Below are 11,849 nucleotides of genomic sequence, written 5' to 3'. Positions count from 1 at the left end.
TCTACTGTGCAGGCACACCAACCGACCTGTAGGAGTCGCTGTCCACAACGCCCAATCCCCACCCATCAGTTTCCCACCCCCTAATACGGCCAATGTGTATTAGTATGAACGACCAGCTAAACTGAAAGCAATGTGGAGCGCTGGGCTCGAACAGGCGAGCCCAGCGTCTCCAGTATTTGTGGCGAGCGCCTTGCCCACTACGCCACGTAGCCGCCAATTTTTAAAATTTTTGTTAAGAATATAGGACAGGCATATATAAGCATTATGCTTCAGTCTGTACCTTTTCAGTCACTGTAAAATCAAATATTGTTAAATGATGGGGTATATTGTATTGTGTGAGATGATGACTGAATAAACTACTACTACTACTACTACTACTACTACTACTACTTTGGGTGTTTTCAAAAGGCTGAAAAACGCTGTATGAATTCAAGCCATTATTATTGATTGCTGATGTTCTTCTTATGCAGTTGACTCAGCGCGCCCAATCCAGCACAGCTGACCCTGAGGGGAGAGAGAGCGCCCAGTCCAGCACAGCTGACCCTGAGGGGAGAGAGAGAGCCCAGTCCAGACAGACAGACAGACAGACAGACAGACAGACAGACAGACAGACAGACAGACAGAGAGAGAGACAGAGAGAGAGAGACACAGAGAGAGAGACACACAGAGAGAGGGAGAGACAGAGAGAGAGACACACACACACAGAGAGACAGAGAGAGAGAGAGAGAGAGAGAGAGAGAGAGAGAGAGAGAGAGAGAGAGAGAGAGAGAAAGAAAAGGCTCTTGGAATGGGTGTCTGGGAGGAAGTGGGGGGTCTTTCAATGTTGATTAAACGGCAAGCAACTAATGTCATGAGTGCCAAATTAAAGGACAATAAATCCAATCTAACTGAAATTGTGTAGCACAGACCTTTCTATTAGGGATGCTCGATATTGGCTTTTTTACCGATACCGATATACCGATATTGTCCAACTCTTAATTTCCGATACCGATATCAACCGATACCGATATATGCAGGGTTTCCCGCCCCAAGAAATGGAATAATTTCAGGTAATTAACATTACATATCTCTTGTTGTGGAATTAACACAACATTATGCATACTTTTGACAATAAATAAAATCAGAATTGGTTCTTACTTGCTTGCCTGGGTAAATAAAGGTTATAGAAATGTAAATAAAATATTATTTCTTTAAAACCGATACCGATATTTTTCGATATCACATTTTAATGCCGATATCGGCCGATAATATCGGTAGGCCGATAATATCGGACATCCCTACTTTCTATGGATCAAAACCTCAATATTATTATGGTGTAGTTAATACTTCATGTATCCTTAATCCCTAGGCTAATGAGGCACTAAGATGTTAGTAAAAAAAACACATATGCCAATGACGGGAAGTAACGGTATATGTATGTGTGTGTGTGCACTGTGCATGAGTGCACATCTAGGGGCGGTGTGTAGATTTGGTCTCCCTGATGTTGACTCCTTAGCCACAGCCTTGGGTTGTTTAATACTGGACAAGTGTTTCATAACGCCTGTTGTGTGGGCCGGTTTCGGGGCCGGTGCGTGGGCCGGTGCGTGGGCCGGTGTGTGGGCTGGTGCGTCTGAATGTCCCGGGCTGAATTTGTGTCCCAGTCCGCCACTGCACCCCGCCTACCCCACCACCTCCAATGTATAGTCCCCACTCCACCTCCTCCAATGTACAGTTTCTAGGTCAAATGTATATACTCTCTTTTTTAGACTCTTTGTATCACAAACAGTACTGTATTTGCAAATCTGGTATGTCATAAATGTATAGATGTAGCAGTACTGTATCTGTATGTCGTGGTGTATGTCATATATGTTATGATGAATTGAAAATGGGGGACCCTGATGTAAACAAGACGAAAGTCTTTCTCTGGTCTGCATCCCCTTAACAATTGTGTGTATTGAGCTGTACTGTACCCATTCTGCAATCTGTTAATAAAGTTATCAATCAATCAATCATTGCACCTTACCCTAAGTTGTACCTCATCCCATTTCTGCATTGTACTGTATACTGTATTGTACTGTAACTATTTGTTTTACTCTATTGTATATATGTATATTGACTGAACACTTTTTGTTTATATACTATTGACTTTCTATTTTATACTTTTTATCTAGCACACTCCCAGGAGCTCATACAGAAAAAAAAGCATTTAATGGAAAAGTTCTGTATTTTACTATCACAACTAATAAAGAAACTTGAAAACTAAGAAACTATCGGTCATATTTGTTGTGTCCGCAAGGGGGCATTGTTGGGGTTTTGTCACAAATTATATCCGGTGCCATCCGAAGGAAACTATAAGAGAAGCAAGGGTCGTCTCATGTCAAAACACCGGCGTTCATGCTTGGTACTAGTAGAAGCCTGTATTCAAATTAAAAGTATACCAGCTATCTGAGGAAATATACATCAACCAATATATCAAACGTTAGCTAGTTAACAATGTAATAATAACCAATAAATTAGGAGATGGTGAGCCCATTTCAACTCAATGCCAGTTAAACTCAGCACTAATGCATTAAAACTAAACAAGCATTTCATCATAAAGTATTCTGTATTTTATTATGACAAATAAACGACCTTTCCTTCTTTTATTCCTTCCTTGTGTCGAAGCACAGACGCATTATCCACGTGATCGCCGACAGCCCAATCAGAGCTCTCCTTGTTGCGGGGTGGTTTATTGACCAATCAGAGCTCTCCTTGTTGCGGGGTGGTTTAGTGACGTCAGAGGGGAAGGTGACATTTCCACCGACAGCTCGTTCTCTGTTTGACATTAATATTATTTAATAACATTCATATAATTCACGCAGTTCTCCAAGTAGAAACGATGTCTCTGTTAGGAAGGGCAGTGGGAGTCCTTCGAGTTGGGACACACGTTTTAAGACGCGGGCCGCTGAAAATGGTATCTAGAAAGTAAGTGATTTGAAGACAACCGGGCTAATGGTCCTGCTAGCTGCTATGCTAACGTTAGCTCACCAGTTTAAAATATAATTTGCAATTACTACAAGTTCGCCCCATATAAATGATATAATGTTACCCTCATTGTTGCATGCTTGTACTACAGATAACACATTTTCCTGACTGAAATGTGTGTGTGTTCTATGATTAGGGGTAGTGGTGGACCACACATAGAGGCCCAGTACAGGCAATATCCCCAACTTACAAAGCACCAGCAGTTCCAAGCAGAGCTTCTCAGCAGTGCCATGTGGTTCTGGATCCTCTGGCACTGCTGGCATGACCCTGATGCAGTTCTGGTGAGTATACTGTGCACTGTATAATGTATTGTACACAATATGCATAGAGTAAAATTTAAATCTCGCCTCTAAAACAACTGGGTGATGATAACTGATGTACTACAGTAAAAATAAATCAAGTAGGATGTCTCCTATATTTATTTACATCACCATATCTCTATATATATATTGAAAATCAAAGGTGAACACGCTTTATTTTAATCGTGTTGGAGTGGCAAGTGTGATATCCAACTGACGTGTACTGCCCCTATAGTGTCCAACTTGCACCTCACTAAATCCCAAAGCGGTTAGACATTTTATCAAGACTCTAAAACAGAGCAAGTGTAACAATGAATGCGTGAAAGCTCTTTACAATGTAGATGGTAACCGCCTGCTTCAACACCATAGCACTTAGCTCAGCTGGTAACCCAACCTCTACTGTGCTCCGCTGTATAGGACGAGGTTGGGTGAAAATGCCACAGGTCAGAAAACAAATGCTCATCAAAGATCTGAAATGAGTGACTTCATTGGCTTTGTTGCAATATTCAGTTGATCATTTGAAAAGTGCAATGTTTATAATCTTTTCCTCAAATGGAGCAACACGATTTCCGTTTCCATAATTTAAGTTGTGTGCCACTGCCAGGTCACTTAATTTTTGCATGGCCAGTCACCTGCATATGCAGTCACGTGTCAGATTGCGTAGCTCCCTTTTGAGGAAACTATCAACATTGCACTTTACAATAATGATCAACTGTATGTTGTTGTACAGTGTTCCCCCCCCCCACCCAACCTCCTCCAATGTACAGTTTTTACGTCAAATGTATATACTCTCTTTTCTGGACTCTTTTTGTATCACAAACGGTACTGTATTTGCAAATCTGGTATGTCATAAATGTATAGATGTAGCAGTACTGTCTATCTGTATGTCATGTATGTCATATATGTCCTGATGAATTGAAAATGGGGGACCCTGATGTAAACAAGACGAAAGTCTTTCTCTGGTCTGCATCCCCTTAACAATTGTCTGTATTGAGCTGTACTGTATTGTACCCATTCTGCAATCTGTTAATAAAGTTTTCAATCAATCAATCAATGTTGCAACTTCCAAGGTAGTGTCATAACAAAGCCAAAAAGTAATTTGATGTCTTTACGTTAACGTTGCACCCAATTGGTGAGCATTTGTTTTCTGGCCTATGGTATATTTTCACCCAACCTCGTCCTATGTGGCTGAGCACAGTAGAGGTTGCTAGCAGCCAGATGCAGCCAGATGCCAGCACATACTACGGCTGTAAGGCTAGAGAGAAATGAGGATTAGTATCGGTCAATTTATGGATAGCGATGATGAGGTGGCCAGTGGCCTCAATGACAGATTCCCGATTGGGAATTTGACCAGGATGGACAGGGTTCGCACAAGGACCTTGAAGTGCAAAAGTGCTTGATTTTGACCAAAAAAATTCAAGGCCTGGAATTCCTTAAACAGCCAATTGTTTAACCCATTCTCTGCCGGGCATTGTACCCATCATTGTACCCTCTCTGCCAGCGCTATAAGTCTATGGAGATGTTTACCTTCTTTGCAGGGCTATAACTTTTTAAATTGTATTGCTAAATTGACATTACTAGTATGGTCCATTCAACATCAATTATCTATCGTTCAGGATGTAGGAACGTTTTACTTTTTCATTCACACATTCATACTAAAATACCGTCTAGAGTATAAATATGTTATCGTTTTCTGCAGTATTTCATAGAACGTGAGATATAGGCATAAATGCATATATTAAATGATCAAATGCAGTTTGATACGATCAACGTTATATTAAAAATTTCAACTGTACATGGTCCTAAACGTCATGACTGGTCATCTGCGGGTGAACGGAGGGGGAGGGGGGGGGTCGTTTATAATTCAATGACCGACGTTAAATGATTCATGTAGTATGGGTGATATATTGATCAGAGCAGTTTGTATCGAAAATGGTAAAGAAAAACGTTGAAACTCACCCCAGTCTCCTCGTAGCGTTGGGCGATCACACTGGAGCAAAAAGATCGCTATTATGGGATGTTGATCGATGCTATCCATTTCCGGTTTGTATATTACTAATACACGTCCAAATCATGTTGATTATTGAGTTATGGCAAAGATTCATATCGACGGTGTCTGTATTGAGCCCCGGGACAATAAGTGAGTGGCCGGACGAAAATAGGGGACGGACCGAGCACTTCCGGTTTGGCAACTCGTCGATCAGCCACGAGGTGGCGGTATTGAAGCGTTGCAGAGTTGTGATGGCCCAGACAGCATCACCCAAGACTCCGTGGGTGAAATATGAATACCATGACGAGAATATGAAATATTGATCTCAAAAACGCCTTACAGACGCCTTGGCAGACAACGCATGGCGGAGAAACCCGCCTTAACATGTGAATGGCGGAGAATGGGTTAACAAGGTTCTTAAAAAGTCCTTGAAATTCAAATCAACCATTCTCATTGAAAGTTCTGTTCATCCATGATAAAAGAATTTCTGAATCAAGAAATATATTTATTTTTAATTAAAGTGTAACTAATTATCGGAAATTGGTTTTAAACCATAACTATTGGATACAAAAAAAATTATATAAAAAAAACTGCATTTAAAAGTGAATTGTATCCTTTTTAAATGCCCTTTTTAAAATAGTGCTTAGAAAAGTACTTAAGTCCTTGAATTTCATTTTGCAATGTCTGTGGGAAGGAACCCTGCATCCCGAGTTCTCTGATGACTGTATTAAGTCGGTTCTCTGATGACTGTATTAAGTCGGGGGGCCTCGAAGGACTGCAGCAGCAAGGGACAAAGGGGTACTGTCTGTCTAACTCTTGAGTCCTGGCTAAGGCTTGAACCTGCAACCTTCCGATCATGGCCACCATGTAGCCACACTGCCAGACACCAAAGAACTGAAATCACTGGCTCAGGTTAAATAAAACAAAACCTGGCACAAACAATGGAGCGCCACCCAGTGACCGAACACGGCACTGCAACCAAACGACAACAGAAATAGAATAGGCACATTTGTAACCGTTACAACAGTCTACACCAGGGGTAGGCAACGGCACGCGTGCCTGCATAGGCACTTTCATAGGCACAGGGGGCAGCATAAATATATATATATATATATAATTTTTATTTATTTTTTGCTTTGAAATATTAGTGAAATATTTTGCACTGTTGTCGCATTTATCTTGTTGAAATCCTCCCACAGGTTATTTTTACTACAACATATTTAATTGAGACCCTTTATTTGTTTATTATTTCAATTTAGCTGGAAATACATTGCTACATCATTCAGTAACATTTGCAGAGCCTTATAACAAAAACATTATTACGGTCACCATTGTGACCAGTGGGATTAATCAACAAATTTTATTATTTATTTTTCTATTTCATTGAACATTGCACATGTTAAAAGCCATTTCTTTTTACTCAAAATGTGAGTATTACCAAGTCAACTTGTGTTCTTAAAACAATGACAATAAACATAGTTTTATTAGGTTGAAATAATGTGGTTGTGTACTTATTTTTCTGTTAACTTATTATGGATTGAAAACTGAAAACCTTAATGCACAGTAACTGAACTCAATATTTTTAAGTTCTGGTAACTTATTATTATTATTTTTTTTACAGTGTAGTCTTGCGATCAATCAACTTATTTACACAATATACCTGGTGTTCTCCATTAGGCCTGTAGGTGGAGCTATGACAGCACACGTACAGTACACACACCGATGGTGTGTCCAAAAATGAATGGGCAAATGTGAGTGAAATGGTCGCACTGTATGCAGCTGTTTGTCTGCATTGCATCCCCCCCCCAACTCAGATTTAGGGTTGATACAACCATCATAATAATATTGTTAATAATAACAATAACAATAATGATGTAATAATGTAAAAATTATCATAAAAAATACCTGATTATGAGAAAAAAAATTTAGATGCATGGAATATTGTTGAGGCACTAGTTACAACTATATTTCAAACAGGCACTCCATGTCAAAAAGGTTGCTGACCCCTGGTCTACACAATATTAAGAGTCCAGTTCCCTCTACTCTAGTATATTGGCTGATAAAGATTTTTAGTACAATTGCAGTTACACAACAGGTTAAGCATTTATCTTCAATATTGTAAGTTTGGGAGTTAAAACACTCCCTGCAACAAGTGCATTAGACGTTCCAATAAAGGGTTTTTAATAAAACTACTACTATTGAGACTTCCCAAGTTCCAAAGAGAACCTGCTCTCTGGTTCTAAAGAGAACCTGCTCTCGAGTTCCAAAGAGAACCTGCTCTCGAGTTCCAAAGAGAACCTGCTCTCGAGTTCCAGAGAGAACCTGCTCTCGGGTTCTAAAGAGAACCTGCTCTCGAGTTCCAAAGAGAACCTTTCTGATTCATATCTCCTCTAAGTCGAGCAGCATTCCTTTTTCACTCATTGGGCCGCCTGATTATCAATATTTCGGCATGTAAAAAGGTTGAAAGTTGATCAAAATACTGACGCAATCTTACATAAAGCAAAACATGCACGCCGACTGGTTCTGAGAACTCATTACCATCTTAATTTTAAGCTATCCGAACAGATTGTTGTGTATTTTGTTTAATAAATGAGGCCTAACATTGTGATATCTTTCCTAGGGTCACTTCCCCTGGCCTGACGCCTCTGCTTGGACCGATGAGGAGCTGGGGATCCCACCTGATGATGAGGAGTGAGGTGAACACGGGGCCTGCTGCTGCCTGCTCCACTCTCCTCCAGGTTAGGGATGGGGACCGAATCTGCTACTTTTAAGGGTATCGAGTCGACCGAATCATGTCTGTACTACCGAGTACCGATTCACATGATATCCACCGGTGCCACATTTAGTTAATGCAATAAATAAACTATATATATCCGATGATGTCAATGTTTCGTTTACCATGAAACATATGAAGTGTGCCGCATGTTCACGCCACGATACACACTAGGATTTGACTTAATTCAACAACAACAAAGCAGTCGGGGCAATGGCAAGCCGAAAACGGTCGCAAGTGTGGTTACACCTTACAAAGCTAGATGCAGACAACGCTCGCTGCAATATTATATAATATATATATATATTAACAAATTGTTCTAAATAAATAATAATGATAATACATTATTTGAAGTTTGGACTAATTTTTTTTATTTTTATTCTTTTACAACTGAGGTAGGTAGATGCATCTTTTTTTAGACTAAAGTACAGAAAAAAGGTACCGTCGGGTACCTGTATCGATTCAAATGTGAACGGTACCCAACCCTACTCCAGGTACAACCTCCATTCTGCATCCAATCTGAGAACGGCAACGGTGGCATGAGGCCGTGGTTCTCTACCTTTTAACAAAAGGTCAAGCAGACACAAAATGGTGAAGTTTGACACCAAATAATGATTTTAGTCTCCCCCCTTTCAGGCCATTTAGATTAGATTAAAATGTATTGTCATCGTACAAGGTAACGGTAACGTGCATAACAATATACAGTGTAACCAAGTGACTGTGGAATATACAGAGTAAATATGCTAATGTTATGTATGTACAGTGTTATTATTTACAGTGATGGAAGTATAAATAATACACTAGTAGTAAGCCATACTGGCCAGTGGTATAACTAATAAGAGTAGGAATTGGCTATATACAGATATTATGTGGGGAAATTTGCGAACGCTTAAACTAAATTATGGCTATGGCCTGGGTCTAATACTTATCAATGACTTGCTTGCAGTCAACATGTACGAAACGGATTGTTTTTTCATCAGTACATTTCCGTTTTATACCGTTTTGAATACGAGTATAGTTTTGGAGATTTCTAGTAATTCCAGAGAAATCCGCGATAATAGCTCTTTAGTGGAATACACAAAACACGTAATTTTTCTGCTGATTTATTAATCGTTTTCAAATAAACGCTAGATGATCGATAGTATGAGAAGCGGGCTGAAAAATCGATTATCCATGACTTGGTCAGCGCTAACGTCACGCACACACGCTCTGTTGATTAACCCAATACTGGTAAAATAGAGTCCTTACCTCACATCAGATGTTCTGCAAAAAGATTAATCCAATTCCTGATCGCCATTCCAAATATTGATCGTGTTTATTGATCCAACGTTATAGTCCAAAATTGTCATATAAAATAATAGCTCTACATTCCAACAATCATTTGGTCAGTAACATGGGTCTTCCAGTCCCCTCCGCTCTGCAGTAAACGGCCATCACTGATACATAGTGTCTGGTCAGTAACATGGGTCTCCCAGTCCCTCCGCTCTGCAGTAAACACATAAACAGCCATCACTGATACAGTGTCTGGTCAGTAAAATGGGTCCCTCCGCAGTCTCAAAATTATGCAAACCCCTGTCTCAAAATTATTCAACCCCCTGTCTCAAGGCCAGTTTAGAATTGCAGCCTCCCGTAGGTGCTCTTTGAGAGCGGTTTTGAAGGATTATTTATAGTGTACCGTTTACCTCCACCATCTGTTCTCTCCCCTCCAGGTAGGATTGCATCCAGCTCACTGATGAACTATCAAAACAAATTGCTTTTAGCTTGTCAATCAGAATGGAGTGATTGACAGTGTCGAAGTCCACCAAGGCTTGGTTTCAGAAGAAGAAATGGAAGATTTTATAGTGGCCATCAGTCACCTGATTTGAACCCCATAGGGAATCTCTGGTGGGATTTGAAGAAGGCAGTTGCAAAACCCACACCAAATAATATCACTGAACTCCATGGGCTGATTCCTCAGGAACCCTGTCAGACGCTAGTGTCTGGCTATGCATCACGTTTGCAGCAGGTTATGACGACAAAAGGGTGCTCTAAGTACTGAAGATGCTCGTCATGAAGGGGTTGAATAATTTTGAGACCACAATAGTCATTAAAAGTAGCTTTTGTAATATGGATAACCCTTGTAATATTGGTTTCATTAAACAACTTAAACAGTTGTGTAATTTGTTTATTGTAAACAGTTGGGAAATTGTATATTTAGCCAATAAACCTAATGTGCAATGGGGGTTGAAGAATATTGATTGCAACTGTATCTAGGGTTCTCCCTCCTGATTGGATAAAGTGAGAATGGGATATCGGAATGAGTTTACTGCAGAGCAGAGGGACTGGGAGATCCATGTTACTGACAACACTATATCAATGATGGCTGTTGGACTACAGAGCTACTTGACACTTATTTGAACAAATAAATACCTAAGTACCACTTACAGCATCTTTTAAGGTTAACCTATAACAATGTGATGTTGCTTTCATCTGTTTTTAAAAAGCAAGTATTTTTAGTTAAATTTCCTGTTTGTAGATAATCGTCTTTTTGTGTTACAGGCACCCGCTTACCTCTTCCTGGAAGTCATCGGGACCTGCTCAAAGTCATTGTTGTACATAGACCAATAAAGATATATCGATTCATTCTAAGTTGCCTTATTTATTTAGAAAATGTGGGCTATATTCACCTGCTTAGATTGTTGGAACTTTCTTTACACGGTGAGAATGTCATTATTCTGTCTGTTTTTACAAATTGTCTATATATTGTAAATACAACTAACTAAAATTTAACATACCTAGTAGTGAGTAAAGTAATTTCATGAAGAGCTCAGTCGAGTAGAATAGGCTACCCCATTTGTTTGAAATACAGATTGCGCCTTTAAAACGTTACAATTTTAAAGGGGAACTATCTTATAAATGGCCTTTTTGAGTGTTTAGCATTGTTTCCTAGCTATGTGAACTTATATTAATATGATCTATGTCTCAATTCTCATATTGGCGCATTCTTCCAATTCTCCTCTCACAATATTCACCCTCACTGAACTGAGTCGTTTGAAAATGTGCCTATATGTGATGTCATATAGTCACTGCTGCATGTTAATGTTCAGGCGAACACGACGATGCAGTGGTTTAGGTGGCGCCCTGCAGCCCAGGCTCAAAACAGCTCGAAATCTTGAGGTAGAAAAATGCAGTTTTTGAGGACTTGATTAGAAATACAAAACAATGAATAAAAAATATATATATATTACAGAGGTGTTCCATAGACTCTCAGGAATAGTGCCCAAATAGTGAAAGAAATAGTAAAATAGTTCCCCTTTAAGTCTTGTGAAATATTCATAGTGCAAGAGACGAATGGCAGGGCTTATGGACAACATTTTAGAACTATAAAACTAGGGCTCGAGACTTAAAGAAAAGTGAAGACTAGTGAGAAATTGTCATACGTTTTATTTACAGGCACAACTTAAATTCAGAAACAAATATGTAAATGCATTAAGTAACAGTGTCACAGTTAGCCAGTGTTTGTGTACTTAAAATCATAAGCATTTCCTAAATCCCCCAAAACAAAACCATTGCGAGAATCATCACACAACACCAAATGCCAAGAGATCTGCATATAAAAGCTAAGAACAGTTCCTGTACAATGAAAACTACAGCTGAAAACAAACCCTGCCTGCGGGCGAATAGCTCTTGAGATTTCAAATGACTTCACATGCAGATAGTTCAAAAGTTGAGGGTATCGTTTAAAATCTGGAGGAAAATGGCAATGAACTTGATTAACACTTGTTTTGTATGCTGTGAAGGGGAG

At 39.6% G+C, this 11,849-nt stretch overlaps 1 protein-coding gene across 1 annotated transcript; it reads left to right on the top strand.

Moving 5' to 3' along the window:
- The first annotated feature begins 2,741 nt into the window (after nucleotides 1–2,741).
- On the top strand, nucleotides 2,742–10,693 carry ndufb2 (NADH:ubiquinone oxidoreductase subunit B2). Its single transcript, XM_084330115.1, has 4 exons — nucleotides 2,742–2,943; nucleotides 3,140–3,284; nucleotides 7,913–8,030; nucleotides 10,604–10,693. Exons 1-3 carry the CDS (start codon nucleotides 2,858–2,860, stop codon nucleotides 7,985–7,987), a joined length of 306 nt encoding a protein of 101 aa, XP_084186241.1. The 5' UTR covers nucleotides 2,742–2,857; the 3' UTR covers nucleotides 7,988–8,030; nucleotides 10,604–10,693.
- Nucleotides 10,694–11,849: the final 1,156 nt, after the last annotated feature.

This window comes from Notolepis coatsorum, assembly GCF_963971535.1.
Source record: "Notolepis coatsorum genome assembly, chromosome: 15".
Classification (NCBI taxonomy): domain Eukaryota; kingdom Metazoa; phylum Chordata; class Actinopteri; order Aulopiformes; family Paralepididae; genus Notolepis; species Notolepis coatsorum.
This window is presented reverse-complemented; position numbering and strand designations above follow the sequence as displayed.

Excerpts from the sequence above, each read along its gene's own strand:
- ndufb2 (XM_084330115.1), top strand. The coding sequence starts at position 2,858 with ATGTCTCTGTTAGGAAGGGCAGTGGGAGTCCTTCGAGTTGGGACACAC. Across the intron at positions 2,944-3,139 it reads CTGAAAATGGTATCTAGAAA|GGGTAGTGGTGGACCACACA; the intron begins GTAAGTGATTTG and ends TTCTATGATTAG. Across the intron at positions 3,285-7,912 it reads ATGACCCTGATGCAGTTCTG|GGTCACTTCCCCTGGCCTGA; the intron begins GTGAGTATACTG and ends TATCTTTCCTAG.